This window comes from Candoia aspera, chromosome 1, assembly GCF_035149785.1.
Source record: "Candoia aspera isolate rCanAsp1 chromosome 1, rCanAsp1.hap2, whole genome shotgun sequence".
Classification (NCBI taxonomy): domain Eukaryota; kingdom Metazoa; phylum Chordata; class Lepidosauria; order Squamata; family Boidae; genus Candoia; species Candoia aspera.
Window position 1 is genome coordinate 254,258,157 of NC_086153.1, and position 13,616 is coordinate 254,271,772.

At 37.5% G+C, this 13,616-nt stretch overlaps 1 protein-coding gene across 1 annotated transcript in view; it reads right to left on the minus strand.

Annotated features, from left to right (window-relative positions):
* The window catches only part of ELP4 (elongator acetyltransferase complex subunit 4), a 151,886-nt gene that overhangs the window by 107,534 nt on the left and 30,736 nt on the right, over nt 1–13,616 (minus strand). Inside the window, exon 6 of the mRNA XM_063317991.1 lies at nt 5,472–5,600. Within this exon, the coding sequence (XP_063174061.1) occupies nt 5,472–5,600 (129 nt within the window). The remainder of the gene's footprint in view (nt 1–5,471; nt 5,601–13,616) is intronic.

Consider the following 13,616-nt stretch of genomic DNA (forward strand, 5'->3'; position numbering starts at 1 on the left):
GCCAAAGGATATTAACAAGCACAACCAATGCTGCCTCACAACTATAATCAGGTTGGAAACCCTACTGAAAAGGGTCCACATAAACTGTCTCCTTTAGCTCCCTTTGGAGCTAAAAGCTGACCACTTTCAATAACTTCCCTAAAAAAGGACAAACTACAACCTCTTTAAAAGCTGGGGGAACTACCCCTTCCCTCAAAGAAGCATTTACCACTGCAGTTCCTCAAAGCAAGGATAATTAGATTATTTATGATTGTTTTATTACATATTTTAAAATATATGAGCATGCCATGGCAGGACTGGCCCTAGAAAATAGCCTGTGAGCTTTGCCCACCAAGCTGACCAGAGGATGCAGGAGAATGTGATGCTGCTTCAGTCAAATGTAGTAGAAGATAGTGATAGGAAGCTAGACACTAATAAAAAAGAGCCTATGAAATATCTGCAAAATAAAGAAATGTGTGTGTATGTGCGTATGTGTGTACCAAAGAAAGACCAAAGAAAAGAAAATCAAATACAATACATTGATTTGAATTGTCATTACCTTAATTTTTCCAACTATCTTTGTGTCCACCTTTGTGACCTTGAAGCATTTGGGGCAAATTAAATAGTGCTCCAATCACTTCACTTAGCATTATATTTTGTCATAGTCTAAAATATGAAATAATAAATAATAAAATCAAAAGGAAGCCAAGCATTAGAGTTTGCCTATGTTAGACGCTCTTTATGGGTCTGAAAAACAGTATATAATTTAGATTTATTAAATACAGATGTAAACTAGGATAGCAAGAGCAACTATGAGCACAGGAATAGATACTAGGACAGAGATGCATATCACTTTAATTTCATATATTTACACTGGTATGCAACTTTGTAACTAATAGACCATTACCCTTGAGAAGCTCACTGATCTCTGGGTGTAATGAATGCTATGAAAAAGAGGATTTTAAAAAGCTCTTGCTTGAAGTTTTTTAGATTCTGGCTGAACAAGGTACAAAGGTTGGAACTGCCAGAGAACGAGAGGAACAAAGGAGATGGAGAAGCAATGTTATAAGGTATATAAAGTATATTCAGAGATAAGGACTGCAAGGTCATTTAAGAGTTGCAATTAATTTGCTATTTAATTCTCCAGACAGAGGTTCATGAGAAAACAGTAGGGTCATACACATCAGGAACCTATTTCTTTATCACTATTAACACAGCAAACAATTTTTCCCATAGGTCAGGTTACAATGATAACAAAAACTGTGTTTTTGCAATTCTTAATAACAGACTTCAGAATTTGGTCATGATGAGCTGTGATTTCAATTAAAATGGTCTTATATCAAACTGCATATCTATTCCTATCACTTCCATTATATTCTACATTTGAATATTTAATTGAATCAAATTAGAAATCTTTACTGTAGTTCATAATATTATCAATTTTTTTCATCTCTGGAGGTAATACCATTATTTCCCCACATCTGTATATTAATTTGGTAATTTTTGTGTAACTTATACAAATACATTTTGTACTGATTCAGCATCACATAACAAGCTTCATATTAATAATTCATAAGAGATTATATGATTGTTCTACAAGATGTTCTTAGCATTTTACCATGTATAAATCTTTTCTTGGATAGAAACGTTTAGTCAAGTTTGTGCAGAGACACAGAACATTAAACATGCCAAGTCTTGTAAAACTATTCTGTCTTATTTCAATTATATTTTAGATTATATTTTATTTATTCTATATATTTTAGAATAAAACTGAATCCAGATCCAGATGCATCAGAATATATAAAATAATAAAACCAATAAAACAGTAAGTTTATAGGATAGTGTACACCAACATATATATTTTTTTACTTCAGAGATTTGACTATTAATTTTTTTTACAAAAACCCTGTTATGTTTTAGGAGAATCATTAAATCCGGCTGCGGGTTAAACCGCTGAGCTGTCGATCGGAAGGTCGGCGGTTCGAAACCGCGCGGCGGGGTGAGCTCCCGTTGCTCGTCCCAGCTCCTGCTCACCTAGCAGTTCGAAAACATGCAAATGTGAGTAGATCAATAGGTACCGCTTCGGCGGGAAGGTAACGGCGTTCCGTGAGTCATGCTGGCCACATGACCCGGAAGTGTCCTATGGACAACGCCGGCTCCAAGGCTTTGAAACGGAGATGAGCACCGCCCCCTAGAGTCGGACACGACTGGACTTTACGTCAAGGGAAACCTTTACCTTTACTAGGCCCTGGGAGGTGATCTAGTGTAAATGAGAATCCGGCTCACAGTTGAGTTTTGATGTTTTTTTCTCAGTAGCTTTAGTTTCTTTCCTAGTAACTTGCTATTTTTTCCCACTGCAGTTTGTTATTTTTGTAAACTGTGTTTGTAGTTTAGTCCTTTCACTGTAAGAAGGGAGTGTAAGCCACTCAGGGTCTTGTTGGACTGGAGTGGCATATACAGGGCCACAACTAGGGTCTGTGTCACCTGGGGCAAACATGGATTCCACGCCCATTTTGGCGCCCCCCCCAGTGCTCATTTTGGTGCCCCCCCAGCACGGCACCTGGGGTGCATGCCCCGCTTTCCCCCCCCCCCCTAGTTGTGGCCCTGGACATATAAGTTCCAGCAAGTAAGCAAGCAAAACATAAAAAATAAACATAAAAAAAAAAAAAAAAAATAGTTAATGAGAAATACAGTTCATAAATCACTAATTTCTATGGGATTTTTATATACCGCCTACAAATGGTTAGTTGATAGTGAAGCTATTATAATCTCAGGTGTTTATGTAACTTCTTTCATACTTAATTCACAACATGAGATGGGCGGTGAAGAAATATGATACATTAATTAAATAAATAAATACATACATACATACCTGTGCTTTCAGTACTGTAGACACATTACTACTTGTGCAACCCATACAAAAATCTATGTAGATATACATTTAGAAAGCTATTGAATATAAACAGAATGGATGCTTCTTGAAAACTTACATGGTACATTTTATATATTTTATAAATATTTATGAGTTTTATTACAAAAGACAATATAATCTACTGCAGAGAGTAAGGAAGATGACCTTGATGGAGATATTAAGATCTGTTGCCTAGGCAAAAGGGGCTGAAGGATTTTTAAAGTCCACAATACGACAACATTTGGAAGCAGCTCAGGCAAACACCTCACTGAGCTATAAGGAGGAGGAAGAGGTACAGACAATCAGACTTGCAAGATTCTGTTATTATACCCAATCTCAATTAAAGTAGCTTTAGCCTTCCTGTGGATTTGATTTCTTGGTTGGGTCTACCAAGTGGGCCTGACACCTACTTAAGCTCAAACAACAGGTCACTTACAGTAGTTCTTTGAGTGGTAATCTGGGCATTCATGTGTAAGGGTTTGAGCCTGCAAAAAGCAATATTCTGGAACATTATCTAGTAGAATGGTTTTGTGGGGTTCTTGGAGCCTTGTTGTTTTCTTGCAGATGTTTCATTGCCAGACTAGGCAACATCTTCAGCGCAAAGAGGGAGTGGGCCTTGCTCTCAGTTTATATACTGTGGCTTGCCCTGCTTGTGTTGGTAGGGGTGTTGTTCTCTCCTTGGGAGTTTTTTGATTGGGTTGTTGTTTGCTGCTTGGTTGATTGACTGAGTTAATAGTTCCTTGATTAGTGTATATTGTGCTCTTTGATTGTTCACCTGGTGTTAATCCTACTGTTAATCTTTGCATATCTGGATGTTGATTACTGGCAAGGAGGTGTTCTGGTCTTTTGGCTTTTCTACTGTCTCTTTTGAATGGTATGTAAATGTTGTTTACCTCTATGTGTCTGTTGATGGCTGCTTTGTCTGAGTGCCAGGCTTCCAGGAATTCTCTAGCGTTTTTGGATTTGGCTTGTTTTAGGATGCTCACAGTTTCCCAGATGAAAGTGTGGTTAAGTCTGTCCATGTGTTGTGAGATTAAGTTTTCATCGTGTCTTCTGACTGCCAGTTGGTGTTTATGGATGTGCTCTGCTAGTCTTCTGCCTGTCTGTCCTACATAGTGGCTGCTACAGTCTTTACACTGTATGTTGTAGATAACTCCTGCTTTTTCTTCTTGGGCTACTGGGTCTTTTGGGTTACTTAGGATGCTTGAAGAGTTTTAGTTGGTTTATGTGCTACAGTGATGCCATGTGATTGTAACAGTCTGTTGGTAGTTTCTGAGATGTTTCTGATATATGGCAATGTTATCCTTTTCGTAGCTTCTGTTGGTTGAGTTGTAGTGGGTTGAGTGGTGAGGCACTTTTTGATAAAGTTGAAGGGGTATCCGTTTTGCTGGAAGATGCATATTCAACATAAAACCTAGGAGGAACTATATCTTGACTAACGTGTCATTTAGAAACTATTCTCAGAATAAAGGCGGGTTCAAATCATAATGAGATTTGTCCTAATGCTACAAGTTGTAAGAAAGATAAATTCTAAGGGTACAAGGTTCACTGACATGCCTTGCAGAATTAACTTCCATCAAAAAGGCCATTGGATACTAGAGAAAGCAAGGCTATAGTTCAACATTCAAAAGACTTGGAGATCAGTTGAGTCAATATTACAAAAAACTCTTCTGAGGAACTTATTTGGGTCCTGGGGGTTGAGATTACAGAGCTCAGCTCATACTCAGTTGAATAAGAAATGGGGAAAAAAATGGAAAAAACACTGGCCCAGTACAGGCAGTTAAGATTACAACCAAATAAACCTTACTTTTTTTAAAGAGAAAAGGTATTTTTACAAAGAAATCAAATAAGAATCAACTGTAATGCCAGTGAAATTACAGCAGAGTACTAAAAAAATAACCCATTTAATCCTATAATAATATAAAATTGAAGTTTTCTGGAGGACAGAGAGAATCATATACACTATAACTGGCTGATCATTAGGCTGCTAAATGGCTGGTTTGAAATTCTGGATGGGATATCTAGTCCTGGCAATGAGAGAGGAATTCCTTTCATTGCAGAAATTGCCAAAACCAAGGAATGGCCAGCCAGAGTAGATCCAAGAAATTGGGTTGGAAGATTAAGATAGATTAAAGTAGACTCAGCATACAATTTTGTCCATTTTGACCTTGGGTCTTGGTTTTGGTGAGTAATAGAAATCAACCTCAACAATGTTATATTTAACAACTTTCAATACCTTCTACATTAAAAGCTCGTATGAAAAGGTTTGCATTGATTTTTCCCCAATTGTTTCAATGTGATAGTTGAAGAGATATCTGCCAAAATCTCCTCTTAATCCATGGACAGAGTACTAGTTTGGATAAACTGATCCAAAGCCTAGAGCAATTCACAGAATATTTTTAAATTGTTCAAGGAATCGTAGCTTAAAAACATTGTTTTAGAATGCTCTAGCTCTATACTGGCATCACACCCTCTCATGTATGATGTTCAGAGATCATTCAAAGATTCATTTATTTAAGTTAATGTAGCCCTTCCTTTAAAATCTTGAAGGTTTACAGTAAAATTGTGAAATATTGTTTACCTCCTGGTTTGGACTGTTCTGATAACGCCAGGCTATTCTCATGGACTCCTGAGAATCTTGTGTTGACTTCATAGTTATTACTTCTCTCATTTCCTTGTCAGAGAGATTCAGCAAAGGACATGGAAGCTCCTGAATTAAAAATAATATTTTATAGAAACATTTAAAATAAAAATGATTAAATAAACAATCTATTATATAGCAAAGATAAGTGATACTAGCGTAATAAAGTACTTGTTGAAATATTCTCAGGAGAAGCAAGACGAAATCCACAAGCATGGGGACAGGCAAAAGTTTTTCTTATAGTCAAGAATGGAACACTAGAGTATGACCTCAGTACTAAGGAAGATTGTAGAATCATGGCAGAGTAGTTTGTAAGAATTCTGATAAATTGGTGATAACAAGGCAGAACCCAGCATGACCTTGTCTAGAGTATCTCCTGTTAAACAAATTATACCTTTTGACTGGTAATTAGATTAACGACCTCTATTGATGCTGGTGGTGTACTTTATCTTGATTTCAGCAAGCCAGTTGATAATATAATCTAACATAGTTGGTAAAATATAAATTATAGCATTGTTAACTATAATGTCACAGTTAACTGGAAAGCATATTCAAGGGGTGATCATTAATTGGTTCCTCATTAGACTGAAGAGAGGTTTTGAGTAGAGGGTTGCAAGACCAATACTATTACAATACATTATCATTTACTTAAATGAAGCAGAGGAGAAAATTATTATATTTGCATAGGACACAAAATTAGCAGAAATAAGTAACACTCCAGAATATAGTACTGTAATAATAACATAATATTCAAAATGACCATAACAGAATAAAAATCTAACAAATAGAAAGTTCTGCTTTCAGGGGGAAAAAAATCAAATACATGGGTATATAATGGGGTAGCCAACTTAAGTCTGAAATGGATGTTAGTCACAAGCTAATTTGAGTCAGGGTGTTATACAACTGCAAAAGAGTATAACGTGATCTCAGGCTTCATTAATGGAATCATTACTTCCAGGTCACAAGAAGCAATACTTAGTTACAGTTCATCTATTTATGTATCACATTTTCCAAAGAAAACCTGTGCTCAAAGAGGTTGTTGAAATACAAGTCAAGTCCAAATATAAGTCAAACGTAAGCACCAATACACTAGATCAATTATAGTTCATTTAAAAATTTCCAATGTAATAATCATAACAAACAATAAGAAATTTTTATGTTGTACTTATACTGTATTGTTTAATCTCTGTTCGCTGCCCAGAGTCGCATTTGTCAGATGAGTGGCCATATAAGTTGATTTAAATAAATAAATAGGTCACTTAGATAATAAAAAATATTTCATTAAATAGTTCATATTAAGAAAACTAACAAAAAGATTTCTTGAGAAAAATAAAGCATTATAATAGGGATAGACAATCTGACCCATTTTTTTTTGTATTCCCTGGATCCCTCACCAAAATTTGTTAGTGCAACTGTTGAAAACTGATTTAATTTCTCCACTGTTTGGGGTTGTAAAATACATGAAAATTGTACTGTAACCTGTAAAACAACAAACAAAAATAAACACACACAAACTGAGGAGGTGACAGTTCATCGGCCTGGACAGTAAATCTCATGCCTTGTCAAGACATTTCCTACTCTGATCTTTCCAGCTCTTGCTCTGAGCTTGGTTACCAGAATTGTTACCTTTGAAAAAAAAATTAACTTGACTTACTTGGTAAGTAAATGGCAAAATGATTAAATCTTGGTTTAAAACAAATTCCCTATCATTTCATCCACCTAGAATCGTTTGTCCCAACTAAAATTCAACCTGTCCAAATTACCATTCAATTTTACAATTAAGTCCTCCATGCAATAAAAGTCAAATATAATGAAGAAGGCGTACTGTCACTTCTGTAAGATGTCCTTGATTAAGCAGGACATCTACCTCTGAACGAAACTCAAAGCAGAAATCAAGAACAGCAGTAGATTTAGCAGTTGCAATGCTCTTTCAATAATCACTTGATTTGATATGGAAGTGCCTACTGCTGTTAAAAATGTTAAAAATTAGATATATAGCAGGTTTCAGGCAGCCAGGTATGTGCTTTTGGAGAATTTGCAGCTTTAATTTCCTGTGGTATCTCTAGAAGCTTTCCTTCCCTTGTTGTTCATAATGTATTAAGAATATTTGACATCCTCTCTTTCAAAAACATTTTGATGCTTGTAAGGTTTGAATTATTTCATTCCCAAAATATTCTCATACACTTCACAAAATGTGATTTTTTTCCCATGTAAAACACAGAATTTAGCATCATACTATAGCTGAGAACACAGTATGTAGTATAACTTATTCCAATTACAAAATACTTTTTAAATCTGAAAGTATCACTATCCTGAAAAATAATTAGTACAAATAAATGCTAATCAGTTTTGATTTCAGACCAGTTGAAAATTATGTGTTTAACTTTCTATCTACCTATGAGCCAAAACTGTGCAAGTGCTGCACAAAGGGTTTGGATTAGTAAATATCCTGAAACATTTTGCAGTGTTAGGCTTAGCAGTTTTAGCAATGTAGACAGGTTGTTGCTGTAGCTTTTTTTACAACACTGTTGAAAGAAATTCTACCTATTGGGCCCTAATTTGCTAATCAGACAAAAAACTTGCTGAGACTTTGCAGCTGACCAAGTGTTGTGCTAATAGGCATCCCTATCTATTATGTGTGTGAGATAATGTGCTGCATGTTTTCTGAATGCTTAGTGTCTGCCTAATGGATCTAGTATCCCATTTCTATGGCAGGAGTTGCCCAAGTGCAATTAGCATGCTAGAGTGTACTGTTACAAGGCATCCAATCTCAGTTTTGATGCAGTGACCCAGAAGCAGAGCAGGATCATGACTCAGAGTACCAAACATAGTCTAAATGAGACACAGTGTATTGTAATAGCTAAGAGACTGAGCTTTGCATTTGAAAGTCCCTAGTTCGAATCTATCATCTGATATAAAAGCCTTAGCTCCAATATTTGCAATATGGAGATAATACTGCCCAACTCAAAGTACGAGGCCAAGGGCTATAATAATTTGTGTTCAATGCTCTAAAGTAAAATATTATGCATACAAGTAGTATTATTAAACATATCTTCCTTTCCCTGTGCTAAATATAGAATATATTGCTTGTCATATGGGATATAAATGTACTTTGTGTTAGTCAGGGGTACACATCAATCTAATTGGCTCTTGCTTGACAAGAGCAGAATGTCATATACATTTTAGTAATATAATCATCATCATCATCATCATCTGCCTAACCCAGGTTCTTGGGAAGGACTCGACAGGTGGACCAAAATTCCAAATCCAGACATGCAACCAACCATAATTTATCATTCTAGTCAATCTCTCTGACGGAAGAAAAGTGTCTGCTTCATTTATACCGCCTTGGTTTTTCAATGTTTTTTGTCAATGAATGAATAAAGTGGGAAAGGAACATAATTGCTGGGAGAATTAAGAACTTTTTTTTCTCCTAGTAAGAAGTGATCACTGACTTATAACTATTTCTCAGTAATCCAAGCATTTGATGGAGCAGCCTGTCCATCCGTAATCAAAAGGCAGAAGCGAAGACAAGGTTTTATATTTTCTACTCATATTTCTTACTTTAAAAAATGGTAATTTGAGCTTTATACCTTTAAAATAAGTAGCATCCTAATACGTACAGATAAACTCTATTATTGTTAGGTACATGTTGCAAAACAGGAGTAATGTCTACAAAGTTCTGGGTTATGCCAACCTTGCAAAGTGAACCAATATTCTTATTGGTTGGAATGCAAAATGATGTATGACATCGCTGAATAATCCAGTATTGTTAACCAGTATCTATGGTTTGATAAGTAAGATATAGTGTCCTGATAATGCTAAGCTAAAATGGGTGTGTTGACAAATCATGCTGTTAAAAACATGGCTTAGAGTTAGGTGTGAACCAAATAACTGTCCACTTCAGTGCCCTGCACAGGAAACATGTTTAAGATGCAATATGGAATAAGGTGTGAAGCAATACAATCCTACTGAGCTTTCTTTTTTAATCTGAACTTGAGAGATGGAGAAAGGAAGATGTATGTAAGAATTTCTCTTATATTTCCATGAGAGAACCCTGAGCTTCCCAGGCTTTACATTTCCCCAGTTGGAGTCTTTTTACTGACTCTGGTTAGTACAAGGAAGAAGCTGTCTTTTATCCCATACCTACTTTGGTTCAACAGATTGCTCTGGTTAGATTCTACAAAGCTGAAAGTGACTACTGGGAGTAAATTAGAATGATTCTCTCCTGTTCCACAACTTTCTCCTTTCTATTACCTTTGACGACATCAGGGTTATTATTATTATCAGTTGTGCTGCACTTTGGAGTCAATTGCAAAAATATGCCTCAGAGAGCACAGGGGCACGAACATAGCCCTCAGCTACAGCAGCCATGGGATGGGTGGAGCAGCCATGGAGAGCAACCACAAATCCTGGGAAAAGAGGCAGCTGTGTTGAAGAATTTCAGACATTTGCACACATCAAAAAACCTTTTTCTAATGAAATATGAAGCACAACACAGCTATTGCAATCATTTTTATTATTTAAAATGACAGAAATATTTGCCATTTATAGAAAAAAATTACAGCTGCATTTCCAACATTGCTGACAAAGGGAACATTTTAAACAAAAATTTAAAACAGGTTTCTGGCCTCTCCCTCTCCCTATTTCAGTATATGTAGCTCTTACCTTGTAAATTGTATGAGCATGATTTAATGCAATGTTTTTCAAACTTGGGAATTTTAAGATGTGTGGACTTCACTTCCCAGAATTCCCCAGCCAGCAGAATTGAAGTCCACACATCTTAAAGTTGCCAAATTTCAAAAACACTGATTTAGTGCAATATTTGTCCTCCCCAACCCAAGGGAGGGAGTTCTGCCTTTTTAAAGCACATTATATATTTTTCTCCTCTCACACGCCTTTGCCTTCAGGCCTCCCTTTAAATGTACAGAATGACATTCTTAATTTTCTAGCATTCATTCAGAAAGGGACACCCAAGTAGTATGTGGAAGCACTTCAGATTTTTTTAAAAAACTGAAAATCAATATGCAAGTGAGCAAAATAAAGCATTGTTTTTAACCCCCTCCCTTTTTAAAAGGGGGAAATGGATATTAGGGTAGGTCTTTTTTTCCCTAAGGAGATGCCTTAGAAACATTATGTCTAGGCATGACCAAAAGAGACATGTATGAGAGAGAATTTTTATATAGATAATGAAAAGGCAATTACAGAGTTTTAGGCTTAAGGTTAAGGATGCTTAAGGACGTAAAGAGAGCTGAACAGATTCCCATCATGCTTCCTTTCTTTGCAATTTGCAACCATAGCAACTGTATACATTTCTACTCCAAGATGCCAGTTTGGTGTAGTGGTTAAGGTGCTGCCCTAGCAACCAGGAGACTGAGAGTTCTAGCCTTCCCTTTAGGCATGAAAGCCAGCTGGGTGACTCTCTCTCAGCCCAGCCCACCTCACAGGGTTGTTGCATGGCAAAAATAGCAGGCAGCAATATTACATATATTTGCCACCTTTAAAAAAGGTAAAGGTTTCCCTTGACATTAAGTCCAGTCGTGTCCAACTCTAGGGGGCGGTACTCATCTCCGTTTCAAAGCCGAAGAGCTGGCGTTTGTCCGTAGACACTTCCGTGGTCATGTGGCCGGCATGACTAAACGGAACGCTGTTACCTGCCTGCTAAAGCGGTACCTATTAATCTACTCACATTTGCATGTTTTTGAACTGCTAGGTTGGCAGGAACTCGCCACCTTTAGTTATATATAAAAAAGGAGAGATAAAAAAGTCTAATAATAATAAAAAAAACATCATTTAATTCAATTTTGCTTATGCACGAATAAATGGATGCAGCCAATATTGTAATTTATATTTTTTTATCAACAATGTAATGGGCCCACTCAGAAAAAGGGATGCTGGCCTCTAAAATAGCTTTCACCAATCTGAGTGCCCTCCTGATGTGTAGATTTCAAGTCCCATGATTCTCAGCACTGGATTAGGAAATTTGGGGAGCTGAAGTCACACATCTGGACATTGCCCAGGATGGGAACATCTGCCTTATGAAAATCCTGGAAGGAGTTAACATCATCATCTGAGCTAGAACAGAGCAGAAAAATAATTAAGAATAGGCCCAGAATGAAGATAACACTATTCCCTACTTTACAGAAGAGCTAATAAATACTGTAAATAAAACAGAATGGAACTTAAAGAAGAAAAACCAAAGCACCAAGGAGTAAGATCAAAGGAAACCTCTATGAATGAGTCTTAGAGGCTTCGCTAGTGAAGATGGGTCTGGCTATGGAAGTGAAAGCTCTGAACATGCCATGCTCTGAAAAAATGGTCAGCAGGAAGGACTTGCTGGGAAAGGTAGGTGACCCAAAGAAAGGCCAGCTGATATTCCTTTTTTTCCTCTTCTCTAGGCTTCTATCTTACAGGATCAGGGCTGACAAAGCAATTATCGCATTCTAGCCATTTACTCTGCTAAGTAAAAGCAGGAGCTTCCTCTGCAGAGTAGCTAACTCTCCTTTGCTCTCCACAACCTCTTCCTTCCTGTGTGAAGGTAGTGTTTGGATGGGTGGGCAGGAGGGCTGGCACACAAAACCTACAACAATCACAATTCCTAAATCCCATGATAGGAGACTGTTATTCAGTGTAAGGCTCAGAAAAGAGAGGAAATGTTTATTTTAACAAGTCTGAGTGAAATGTTAAACCGAAATCTACCAAAAACATGAGAACTAAACTGATTGTATGTCAAATTTTGGAGACATGATCTTGGAAAGCTCGAAGATATGGGGGCTCCATATACCTAGAAGTGGATGAGGCCTGTTTCTGCCTTTCCACTAAACATAATCCATCTGTGACCAATCCAGAAAAGCATTACTGGTATCTTTAAACCACATGTCACAGCCACTTGTGATAAATGAATATTGTGTCGTCTGAAACATTGATAATAATGATTTATTCAATTTATAGGGCTGTCTAATCAAAAAGATTCCAGGCAGTGTACAATGAGTTAAAAACATCATTAAAAATCCCACAAGTTCAAATACCATATGAACAAGTTCATTAAGGAATATGTAAATAGCAATCATTTACTTTGTACACAAATTATGCTGATGCAGGGCCTTCTGGAAAATCCAACTTTTTTAATGCTTTCATGAAGGTCAGCAGGATTGGAGTGAAACACATTTTGGGGGACTGCTATTCCTGAGGACCGGAATGGCAACAGAGAAGGCATGCTTCTGGGATCCCACACAATGGCATTCTTTTGTAGCTAGGACTCACAGCATGCCCACTTTGCGAGATCTTATAGGATGGGCAGACACAATTGGAGAAAAATGGCCGTGTAAATATCTAGGCCCTGAGCCACGAAGGGCTTTATAGATGACAACCAGCACCTTGAATTGCTCCTGGAGACCAACAGGTGCAGCTCATAAGTAGAAGAGTTATATGGGTGTTCTGAGGTAGGCCCAATCTATTCAGGCAGCCACATTTTGGATCACTTATAGTTTCCAAGTGATCTTCAAGGGAAATCCCATGTACAGCACACTGCAGTCCAAATTTGGGGGGAGGCTGACTAAGGTGTGAGTTACTGTGAGAAGAGTGTGCTGAACCAGGAAAGAGTGCAATTGGCACACAAAATGGATCTGTACAAAAGCCTTCCTAGCCATGGCTGCCACTTGCATTTCCAGCAAGAGCCTTAAGCCTAGGCGGTGAAGCGTGAAAGGTCCCCTGTGCAAGCACCGAGTCATGTATGACCCTTTGGGGGGACACTGCTTTCGCGACGTTTTCTTGGCAGACTATAGCAGGGTGGTTTGCCATTGCCTTCCCCAGTCATCACTTTCCCCAGCAAGCTGGGTACTAATTTTACTGACCTCAGAAGGATGGAAAGCTGAGCCGACCTGAGCCGGCTACCCGAGAATCCAGCTTCCGCTGGGATCGAACTCAGGTCATGAGGAGAGCTTTCAGTTGCAATACTGTTGCCTACCACTCTGCACCACATGAGGCTCATTTAAGCCTAGGAGGATCCTCAAATTATGTACCAGTTCTGTCTGTAGAAGTGCAACCCCACTGAGAAGACATAAAATTCTCAGACATGATTGATCC